General features: G+C 64.4%; 1 protein-coding gene across 1 annotated transcript in view; it reads left to right on the plus strand.

The window, feature by feature from the left end:
- Window positions 1-463: 463 nt before the first annotated feature.
- The window catches only part of PCGF1 (polycomb group ring finger 1), a 23,365-nt gene continuing 11,545 nt past the window's right edge, over window positions 464-12,283 (plus strand). Inside the window, exon 1 of the mRNA XM_063459756.1 lies at window positions 464-581. Coding sequence (XP_063315826.1) covers window positions 495-581 — 87 coding nt within the window. The 5' untranslated portion in view covers window positions 464-494. The remainder of the gene's footprint in view (window positions 582-12,283) is intronic.

Raw genomic sequence — 12,283 nt, forward strand, 5'->3', positions numbered from 1 at the left:
ATTAATTAGTAATAATACTGTGATTTAATAATTAGTTATAATACTGTGATTTAATAATTAGTAATAATACTGTGATTTAATAATTAGTAATAATACTGTGATTTAATAATTAGTTATAATACTGTGATTTATTAATTAGTTATAATACTGTGATTTAATAATTAGTTATAATACTGTGATTTATTAATTAGTTATAATACTGTGATTTAATAATTAGTAATAATACTGTGATTTAATAATTAGTAATAATAATGTGATTTAATGACAGTGTAGCGTATTACTGCTGCATACCCACAGAGTGTATGTAGCATTCAGGGAGGGATTTCTGCATGGAGCTCTAGTTAAGGTTTTTATTTCCGGCCGCCGCCATTTTGTCGGAGTCCTGGCGGAGAGCTAAGCACCAGAGACACTATTTCTGAGCTCGCGTCTCCATGGTAACATGCTGTGACGATTAGCCCCGCCCTTTCCGGAAGTCAGCTGATATCCTGAACAAAATGGCGTCCCAGGGTCCGATGGTGATCGCGATGCGGCTGCGGAACCAGCTGCAGTCTGTGTATAAGATGGACCCCCTGCGGAATGAGGTGAGAGGGGCGGGGCCACCGGGGGGCGGGGCCAACAGAGGGCTCAGTGTTACCGGGGCTCCGGCTGGGAGAGCCAAGATGGAGGGACTGCCAACCGCAACATGGCGGCCAGGGGATACTGTGCCAACCGCAACATGGCGGGCAGGGGATACTGTGCCAACCGCAGCATGGCGGCCAGGGGATACTGTGCCAACCGCAGCATGGCGGGCAGGGGATACTGTGCCAACCGCAGCATGGCGGCCAGGGGATACTGTGCCAACCGCAGCATGGCGGGCAGGGGATACTGTGCCAACCGCAGCATGGCGGGCAGGGGATACTGTGCCAACCGCAGCATGGCGGGCAGGGGATACTGTGCCAACCGCAGCATGGCGGGCAGGGGATACTGTGCCAACCGCAGCATGGCGGGCAGGGGATACTGTGCCAACCGCAGCATGGCGGCCAGGGGATACTGTGCCAACCGCAGCATGGCGGGCAGGGGATACTGTGCCAACCGCAGCATGGCGGGCAGGGGATACTGTGCCAACCGCAGCATGGCGGGCAGGGGATACTGTGCCAACCGCAACATGGCGGGCAGGGGATACTGTGCCAACCGCAGCATGGCGGCCAGGGGATACTGTGCCAACCGCAGCATGGCGGGCAGGGGATACTGTGCCAACCGCAGCATGGCGGCCAGGGGATACTGTGCCAACCGCAGCATGGCGGGCAGGGGATACTGTGCCAACCGCAGCATGGCGGGCAGGGGATACTGTGCCAACCGCAGCATGGCGGGCAGGGGATACTGTGCCAACCGCAGCATGGCGGGCAGGGGATACTGTGCCAACCGCAACATGGCGGGCAGGGGATACTGTGCCAACCGCAGCATGGCGGCCAGGGGATACTGTGCCAACCGCAGCATGGCGGGCAGGGGATACTGTGCCAACCGCAGCATGGCGGCCAGGGGATACTGTGCCAACCGCAGCATGGCGGGCAGGGGATACTGTGCCAACCGCAGCATGGCGGGCAGGGGATACTGTGCCAACCGCAGCATGGCGGGCAGGGGATACTGTGCCAACCGCAGCATGGCGGGCAGGGGATACTGTGCCAACCGCAGCATGGCGGGCAGGGGATACTGTGCCAACCGCAGCATGGCGGGCAGGGGATACTGTGCCAACCGCAGCATGGCGGGCAGGGGATACTGTGCCAACCGCAGCATGGCGGGCAGGGGATACTGTGCCAACCGCAGCATGGCGGCCAGGGGATACTGTGCCAACCGCAGCATGGCGGGCAGGGGATACTGTGCCAACCGCAGCATGGCGGGCAGGGGATACTGTGCCAACCGCAGCATGGCGGGCAGGGGATACTGTGCCAACCGCAGCATGGCGGGCAGGGGATACTGTGCCAACCGCAACATGGCGGGCAGGGGATACTGTGCCAACCGCAGCATGGCGGCCAGGGGATACTGTGCCAACCGCAGCATGGCGGGCAGGGGATACTGTGCCAACCGCAGCATGGCGGCCAGGGGATACTGTGCCAACCGCAGCATGGCGGCCAGGGGATACTGTGCCAACCGCAGCATGGCGGGCAGGGGATACTGTGCCAACCGCAGCATGGCGGGCAGGGGATACTGTGCCAACCGCAGCATGGCGGGCAGGGGATACTGTGCCAACCGCAGCATGGCGGGCAGGGGATACTGTGCCAACCGCAGCATGGCGGGCAGGGGATACTGTGCCAACCGCAGCATGGCGGGCAGGGGATACTGTGCCAACCGCAGCATGGCGGGCAGGGGATACTGTGCCAACCGCAGCATGGCAGGCAGGGGATACTGTGCCAACCGCAGCATGGCGGGCAGGGGATACTGTGCCAACCGCAGCATGGCGGGCAGGGGATACTGTGCCAACCGCAGCATGGCGGCCAGGGGATACTGTGCCAACCGCAGCATGGCGGGCAGGGGATACTGTGCCAACCGCAGCATGGCGGCCAGGGGATACTGTGCCAACCGCAGCATGGCGGGCAGGGGATACTGTGCCAACCGCAACATGGCGGGCAGGGGATACTGTGCCAACCGCAGCATGGCGGGCAGGGGATACTGTGCCAACCGCAGCATGGCGGGCAGGGGATACTGTGCCAACCGCAGCATGGCGGGCAGGGGATACTGTGCCAACCGCAGCATGGCGGCCAGGGGATACTGTGCCAACCGCAGCATGGCGGGCAGGGGATACTGTGCCAACCGCAGCATGGCGGCCAGGGGATACTGTGCCAACCGCAGCATGGCGGGCAGGGGATACTGTGCCAACCGCAGCATGGCGGGCAGGGGATACTGTGCCAACCGCAGCATGGCGGCCAGGGGATACTGTGCCAACCGCAGCATGGCGGGCAGGGGATACTGTGCCAACCGCAGCATGGCGGGCAGGGGATACTGTGCCAACCGCAGCATGGCGGCCAGGGGATACTGTGCCAACCGCAGCATGGCGGGCAGGGGATACTGTGCCAACCGCAACATGGCGGGCAGGGGATACTGTGCCAACCGCAGCATGGCGGGCAGGGGATACTGTGCCAACCGCAGCATGGCGGGCAGGGGATACTGTGCCAACCGCAGCATGGCGGGCAGGGGATACTGTGCCAACCGCAGCATGGCGGGCAGGGGATACTGTGCCAACCGCAGCATGGCGGGCAGGGGATACTGTGCCAACCGCAACATGGCGGGCAGGGGATACTGTGCCAACCGCAGCAGGGCGGGCAGGGGATACTGTGCCAACCGCAGCATGGCGGCCAGGGGATACTGTGCCAACCGCAGCATGGCGTCCAGGGGATACTGTGCCAACCGCAGCATGGCGGGCAGGGGATACTGTGCCAACCGCAGCATGGCGGGCAGGGGATACTGTGCCAACCGCAGCATGGCGGCCAGGGGATACTGTGCCAACCGCAGCATGGCGTCCAGGGGATACTGTGCCAACCGCAGCATGGCGTCCAGGGGATACTGTGCCAACCGCAGCATGGCGGGCAGGGGATACTGTGCCAACCGCAGCATGGCGGGCAGGGGATACTGTGCCAACCGCAACATGGCGGGCAGGGGATACTGTGCCAACCGCAGCATGGCGGGCAGGGGATACTGTGCCAACCGCAGCATGGCGGGCAGGGGATACTGTGCCAACCGCAGCATGGCGGGCAGGGGATACTGTGCCAACCGCAACATGGCGGGCAGGGGATACTGTGCCAACCGCAGCATGGCGGGCAGGGGATACTGTGCCAACCGCAGCATGGCGGCCAGGGGATACTGTGCCAACCGCAACATGGCGGGCAGGGGATACTGTGCCAACCGCAGCATGGCGGCCAGGGGATACTGTGCCAACCGCAGCATGGCGGCCAGGGGATACTGTGCCAACCGCAGCATGGCGGGCAGGGGATACTGTGCCAACCGCAGCATGGCGGCCAGGGGATACTGTGCCAACCGCAGCATGGCGTCCAGGGGATACTGTGCCAACCGCAGCATGGCGGGCAGGGGATACTGTGCCAACCGCAGCATGGCGGGCAGGGGATACTGTGCCAACCGCAGCATGGCGGGCAGGGGATACTGTGCCAACCGCAGCATGGCGGGCAGGGGATACTGTGCCAACCGCAGCATGGCGGGCAGGGGATACTGTGCCAACCGCAGCATGGCGGGCAGGGGATACTGTGCCAACCGCAACATGGCGGGCAGGGGATACTGTGCCAACCGCAACATGGCGGGCAGGGGATACTGTGCCAACCGCAGCATGGCGGGCAGGGGATACTGTGCCAACCGCAGCATGGCGGCCAGGGGATACTGTGCCAACCGCAGCATGGCGGGCAGGGGATACTGTGCCAACCGCAGCATGGCGGCCAGGGGATACTGTGCCAACCGCAGCATGGCGGGCAGGGGATACTGTGCCAACCGCAGCATGGCGGCCAGGGGATACTGTGCCAACCGCAGCATGGCGGGCAGGGGATACTGTGCCAACCGCAGCATGGCGGGCAGGGGATACTGTGCCAACCGCAACATGGCGGGCAGGGGATACTGTGCCAACCGCAGCATGGCGGCCAGGGGATACTGTGCCAACCGCAGCATGGCGGGCAGGGGATACTGTGCCAACCGCAGCATGGCGGCCAGGGGATACTGTGCCAACCGCAGCATGGCGGGCAGGGGATACTGTGCCAACCGCAGCATGGCGGGCAGGGGATACTGTGCCAACCGCAGCATGGCGGGCAGGGGATACTGTGCCAACCGCAGCATGGCGGGCAGGGGATACTGTGCCAACCGCAGCATGGCGGGCAGGGGATACTGTGCCAACCGCAGCATGGCGGGCAGGGGATACTGTGCCAACCGCAGCATGGCGGGCAGGGGATACTGTGCCAACCGCAGCATGGCGGGCAGGGGATACTGTGCCAACCGCAGCATGGCGGCCAGGGGATACTGTGCCAACCGCAGCATGGCGGGCAGGGGATACTGTGCCAACCGCAGCATGGCGGGCAGGGGATACTGTGCCAACCGCAGCATGGCGGGCAGGGGATACTGTGCCAACCGCAGCATGGCGGGCAGGGGATACTGTGCCAACCGCAACATGGCGGGCAGGGGATACTGTGCCAACCGCAGCATGGCGGCCAGGGGATACTGTGCCAACCGCAGCATGGCGGGCAGGGGATACTGTGCCAACCGCAGCATGGCGGCCAGGGGATACTGTGCCAACCGCAGCATGGCGGGCAGGGGATACTGTGCCAACCGCAGCATGGCGGGCAGGGGATACTGTGCCAACCGCAGCATGGCGGGCAGGGGATACTGTGCCAACCGCAGCATGGCGGGCAGGGGATACTGTGCCAACCGCAGCATGGCGGGCAGGGGATACTGTGCCAACCGCAGCATGGCGGGCAGGGGATACTGTGCCAACCGCAGCATGGCGGGCAGGGGATACTGTGCCAACCGCAGCATGGCGGCCAGGGGATACTGTGCCAACCGCAGCATGGCGGGCAGGGGATACTGTGCCAACCGCAGCATGGCGGGCAGGGGATACTGTGCCAACCGCAGCATGGCGGCCAGGGGATACTGTGCCAACCGCAGCATGGCGGCCAGGGGATACTGTGCCAACCGCAGCATGGCGGGCAGGGGATACTGTGCCAACCGCAGCATGGCGGCCAGGGGATACTGTGCCAACCGCAGCATGGCGGCCAGGGGATACTGTGCCAACCGCAGCATGGCGGGCAGGGGATACTGTGCCAACCGCAGCATGGCGGGCAGGGGATACTGTGCCAACCGCAGCATGGCGGGCAGGGGATACTGTGCCAACCGCAGCATGGCGGGCAGGGGATACTGTGCCAACCGCAGCATGGCGGGCAGGGGATACTGTGCCAACCGCAGCATGGCGGCCAGGGGATACTGTGCCAACCGCAGCATGGCGGGCAGGGGATACTGTGCCAACCGCAGCATGGCGGGCAGGGGATACTGTGCCAACCGCAGCATGGCGGGCAGGGGATACTGTGCCAACCGCAGCATGGCGGGCAGGGGATACTGTGCCAACCGCAGCATGGCGGCCAGGGGATACTGTGCCAACCGCAGCATGGCGGCCAGGGGATACTGTGCCAACCGCAGCATGGCGGGCAGGGGATACTGTGCCAACCGCAACATGGCGGGCAGGGGATACTGTGCCAACCGCAGCATGGCGGGCAGGGGATACTGTGCCAACCGCAGCATGGCGGGCAGGGGATACTGTGCCAACCGCAACATGGCGGGCAGGGGATACTGTGCCAACCGCAGCATGGCGGGCAGGGGATACTGTGCCAACCGCAACATGGCGGGCAGGGGATACTGTGCCAACCGCAGCAGGGCGGGCAGGGGATACTGTGCCAACCGCAGCATGGCGGCCAGGGGATACTGTGCCAACCGCAGCATGGCGTCCAGGGGATACTGTGCCAACCGCAGCATGGCGGGCAGGGGATACTGTGCCAACCGCAGCATGGCGGGCAGGGGATACTGTGCCAACCGCAGCATGGCGGCCATGGGATACTGTGCCAACCGCAGCATGGCGTCCAGGGGATACTGTGCCAACCGCAGCATGGCGTCCAGGGGATACTGTGCCAACCGCAGCATGGCGGGCAGGGGATACTGTGCCAACCGCAGCATGGCGGGCAGGGGATACTGTGCCAACCGCAACATGGCGGGCAGGGGATACTGTGCCAACCGCAGCATGGCGGGCAGGGGATACTGTGCCAACCGCAGCATGGCGGGCAGGGGATACTGTGCCAACCGCAGCATGGCGGGCAGGGGATACTGTGCCAACCGCAACATGGCGGGCAGGGGATACTGTGCCAACCGCAGCATGGCGGGCAGGGGATACTGTGCCAACCGCAGCATGGCGGCCAGGGGATACTGTGCCAACCGCAACATGGCGGGCAGGGGATACTGTGCCAACCGCAGCATGGCGGGCAGGGGATACTGTGCCAACCGCAGCATGGCGGCCAGGGGATACTGTGCCAACCGCAGCATGGCGGGCAGGGGATACTGTGCCAACCGCAGCATGGCGGCCAGGGGATACTGTGCCAACCGCAGCATGGCGTGCAGGGGATACTGTGCCAACCGCAGCATGGCGGGCAGGGGATACTGTGCCAACCGCAGCATGGCGGGCAGGGGATACTGTGCCAACCGCAGCATGGCGGGCAGGGGATACTGTGCCAACCGCAGCATGGCGGGCAGGGGATACTGTGCCAACCGCAACATGGCGGGCAGGGGATACTGTGCCAACCGCAGCATGGCGGGCAGGGGATACTGTGCCAACCGCAGCATGGCGGGCAGGGGATACTGTGCCAACCGCAGCATGGCGGGCAGGGGATACTGTGCCAACCGCAGCATGGCGGGCAGGGGATACTGTGCCAACCGCAGCATGGCGGCCAGGGGATACTGTGCCAACCGCAGCATGGCGTCCAGGGGATACTGTGCCAACCGCAGCATGGCGGGCAGGGGATACTGTGCCAACCGCAGCATGGCGGGCAGGGGATACTGTGCCAACCGCAGCATGGCGGGCAGGGGATACTGTGCCAACCGCAGCATGGCGGGCAGGGGATACTGTGCCAACCGCAGCATGGCGTCCAGGGGATACTGTGCCAACCGCAGCATGGCGTCCAGGGGATACTGTGCCAACCGCAGCATGGCGGGCAGGGGATACTGTGCCAACCGCAGCATGGCGGCCAGGGGATACTGTGCCAACCGCAGCATGGCGTCCAGGGGATACTGTGCCAACCGCAGCATGGCGTCCAGGGGATACTGTGCCAACCGCAGCATGGCGGGCAGGGGATACTGTGCCAACCGCAGCATGGCGGGCAGGGGATACTGTGCCAACCGCAACATGGCGGGCAGGGGATACTGTGCCAACCGCAGCATGGCGGGCAGGGGATACTGTGCCAACCGCAGCATGGCGGGCAGGGGATACTGTGCCAACCGCAGCATGGCGGGCAGGGGATACTGTGCCAACCGCAACATGGCGGGCAGGGGATACTGTGCCAACCGCAGCATGGCGGGCAGGGGATACTGTGCCAACCGCAGCATGGCGGCCAGGGGATACTGTGCCAACCGCAACATGGCGGGCAGGGGATACTGTGCCAACCGCAGCATGGCGGCCAGGGGATACTGTGCCAACCGCAGCATGGCGGCCAGGGGATACTGTGCCAACCGCAGCATGGCGGGCAGGGGATACTGTGCCAACCGCAGCATGGCGGCCAGGGGATACTGTGCCAACCGCAGCATGGCGGCCAGGGGATACTGTGCCAACCGCAGCATGGCGTCCAGGGGATACTGTGCCAACCGCAGCATGGCGGGCAGGGGATACTGTGCCAACCGCAGCATGGCGGGCAGGGGATACTGTGCCAACCGCAGCATGGCGGGCAGGGGATACTGTGCCAACCGCAGCATGGCGGGCAGGGGATACTGTGCCAACCGCAACATGGCGGGCAGGGGGATACTGTGCCAACCGCAGCATGGCGGGCAGGGGATACTGTGCCAACCGCAGCATGGCGGGCAGGGGATACTGTGCCAACCGCAGCATGGCGGGCAGGGGATACTGTGCCAACCGCAGCATGGCGGGCAGGGGATACTGTGCCAACCGCAGCATGGCGGCCAGGGGATACTGTGCCAACCGCAGCATGGCGTCAGGGGATACTGTGCCAACCGCAGCATGGCGGGCAGGGGATACTGTGCCAACCGCAGCATGGCGGGCAGGGGATACTGTGCCAACCGCAGCATGGCGGGCAGGGGATACTGTGCCAACCGCAGCATGGCGTCCAGGGGATACTGTGCCAACCGCAGCATGGCGTCCAGGGGATACTGTGCCAACCGCAGCATGGCGGGCAGGGGATACTGTGCCAACCGCAGCATGGCGGGCAGGGGATACTGTGCCAACCGCAGCATGGCGGCCAGGGGATACTGTGCCAACCGCAGCATGGCGGCCAGGGGATACTGTGCCAACCGCAGCATGGCGGCCAGGGGATACTGTGCCAACCGCAGCATGGCGGCCAGGGGATACTGTGCCAACCGCAGCATGGCGGCCAGGGGATACTGTGCCAACCGCAGCATGGCGGGCAGGGGATACTGTGCCAACCGCAGCATGGCGGGCAGGGGATACTGTGCCAACCGCAGCATGGCGGGCAGGGGATACTGTGCCAACCGCAGCATGGCGGGCAGGGGATACTGTGCCAACCGCAGCATGGCGGGCAGGGGATACTGTGCCAACCGCAGCATGGCGTCCAGGGGATACTGTGCCAACCGCAGCATGGCGGGCAGGGGATACTGTGCCAACCGCAGCATGGCGGCCAGGGGATACTGTGCCAACCGCAGCATGGCGGCCAGGGGATACTGTGCCAACCGCAGCATGGCGGCCAGGGGATACTGTGCCAACCGCAGCATGGCGGGCAGGGGATACTGTGCCAACCGCAGCATGGCGGGCCAGGGGATACTGTGCCAACCGCAGCATGGCGGGCAGGGGATACTGTGCCAACCGCAGCATGGCGTCCAGGGGATACTGTGCCAACCGCAGCATGGCGGCCAGGGGATACTGTGCCAACCGCAGCATGGCGGGCAGGGGATACTGTGCCAACCGCAGCATGGCGGCCAGGGGATACTGTGCCAACCGCAGCATGGCGGCCAGGGGATACTGTGCCAACCGCAGCATGGCGGCCAGGGGATACTGTGCCAACCGCAGCATGGCGGGCAGGGGATACTGTGCCAACCGCAGCATGGCGGGCAGGGGATACTGTGCCAACCGCAGCTTGGCGGGCAGGGGATACTGTGCCAACCGCAGCATGGCGGCCAGGGGATACTGTGCCAACCGCAGCATGGCGGGCAGGGGATACTGTGCCAACCGCAGCATGGCGGGCAGGGGATACTGTGCCAACCGCAGCATGGCGGGCAGGGGATACTGTGCCAACCGCAGCATGGCGGGCAGGGGATACTGTGCCAACCGCAGCATGGCGGGCAGGGGATACTGTGCCAACCGCAGCATGGCGGGCAGGGGATACTGTGCCAACCGCAGCATGGCGGGCAGGGGATACTGTGCCAACCGCAGCATGGCGGGCAGGGGATACTGTGCCAACCGCAGCATGGCGGGCAGGGGATACTGTGCCAACCGCAGCATGGCGGGCAGGGGATACTGTGCCAACCGCAGCATGGCGGGCAGGGGATACTGTGCCAACCGCAGCATGGCGGGCAGGGGATACTGTGCCAACCGCAGCATGGCGGGCAGGGATACTGTGCCAACCGCAGCATGGCGGGCAGGGGATACTGTGCCAACCGCAGCATGGCGGGCAGGGGATACTGTGCCAACCGCAGCATGGCGGCAGGGGATACTGTGCCAACCGCAGCATGGCGGGCAGGGGATACTGTGCCAACCGCAGCATGGCGGGCAGGGGATACTGTGCCAACCGCAGCATGGCGGGCAGGGGATACTGTGCCAACCGCAGCATGGCGGGCAGGGGATACTGTGCCAACCGCAGCATGGCGGGCAGGGGATACTGTGCCAACCGCAGCATGGCGGGCAGGGGATACTGTGCCAACCGCAGCATGGCGGGCAGGGGATACTGTGCCAACCGCAGCATGGCGGGCAGGGGATACTGTGCCAACCGCAGCATGGCGGGCAGGGGATACTGTGCCAACCGCAGCATGGCGGGCAGGGGATACTGTGCCAACCGCAGCATGGCGGCCAGGGGATACTGTGCCAACCGCAGCATGGCGGCCAGGGGATACTGTGCCAACCGCAGCATGGCGGCCAGGGGATACTGTGCCAACCGCAGCATGGCGGGCAGGGGATACTGTGCCAACCGCAGCATGGCGGGCAGGGGATACTGTGCCAACCGCAGCATGGCGGGCAGGGGATACTGTGCCAACCGCAGCATGGCGGGCAGGGGATACTGTGCCAACCGCAGCATGGCGGGCAGGGGATACTGTGCCAACCGCAGCATGGCGGCCAGGGGATACTGTGCCAACCGCAGCATGGCGGCCAGGGGATACTGTGCCAACCGCAGCATGGCGGCCAGGGGATACTGTGCCAACCGCAGCATGGCGGCCAGGGGATACTGTGCCAACCGCAGCATGGCGGCCAGGGGATACTGTGCCAACCGCAGCATGGCGGCCAGGGGATACTGTGCCAACCGCAGCATGGCGGCCAGGGGATACTGTGCCAACCGCAGCATGGCGGCCAGGGGATACTGTGCCAACCGCAGCATGGCGGCCAGGGGATACTGTGCCAACCGCAGCATGGCGGCCAGGGGATACTGTGCCAACCGCAGCATGGCGGCCAGGGGATACTGTGCCAACCGCAGCATGGCGGCCAGGGGATACTGTGCCAACCGCAGCATGGCGGCCAGGGGATACTGTGCCAACCGCAGCATGGCGGCAGGGGATACTGTGCCAACCGCAGCATGGCGGGCAGGGGATACTGTGCCAACCGCAGCATGGCGGGCAGGGGATACTGTGCCAACCGCAGCATGGCGGGCAGGGGATACTGTGCCAACCGCAGCATGGCGGGCAGGGGATACTGTGCCAACCGCAGCATGGCGGGCAGGGGGATACTGTGCCAACCGCAGCATGGCGGGCAGGGGGATACTGTGCCAACCGCAGCATGGCGGGCAGGGGGATACTGTGCCAACCAGGTCTGGTGCCAACCACAGAATGGCGGGCAGGGGATACTGTGCCAACCACAGCATGGCGGGCAGGGGATACTGTGCCAACCGCAGCATGGCGGGCAGGGGATACTGTGCCAACCGCAGCATGGCGGGCAGGGGATACTGTGCCAACCGCAGCATGGCGGGCAGGGGATACTGTGCCAACCGCAGCATGGCGGGCAGGGGATACTGTGCCAACCGCAGCATGGCGGGCAGGTTGATACTGTTCTATGTTGTGTCGACCGATCACCCTGCCTGCCATGTTGTGGTTGGCACAAGATCACCTGTACTCCGACCGAGTACCTTTTTGTTGATCGACGCTTCCTAGCTTGCGCCGAGAAGCATGAGCATCGGACACCACAACCACCGCAGACTCCACAACCGCCGTAGCTTTACTGTAGTCTCGCCGTCTCCCTTCCACCCTGGACCAGTGTGAATAGCAGTTCCCCTCCAATCACGAGACAACGTGTTGAGGGTCAAACAGGAACAGAATGCACTGAGGCTTTATTGCTTCTTTTATACACATTTCCTCACAAGGTTACCACCCACGTTGACCTTGTTGGGTATTG

Source organism: Pelobates fuscus, chromosome 6, assembly GCF_036172605.1.
Source record: "Pelobates fuscus isolate aPelFus1 chromosome 6, aPelFus1.pri, whole genome shotgun sequence".
NCBI lineage: Eukaryota > Metazoa > Chordata > Amphibia > Anura > Pelobatidae > Pelobates > Pelobates fuscus.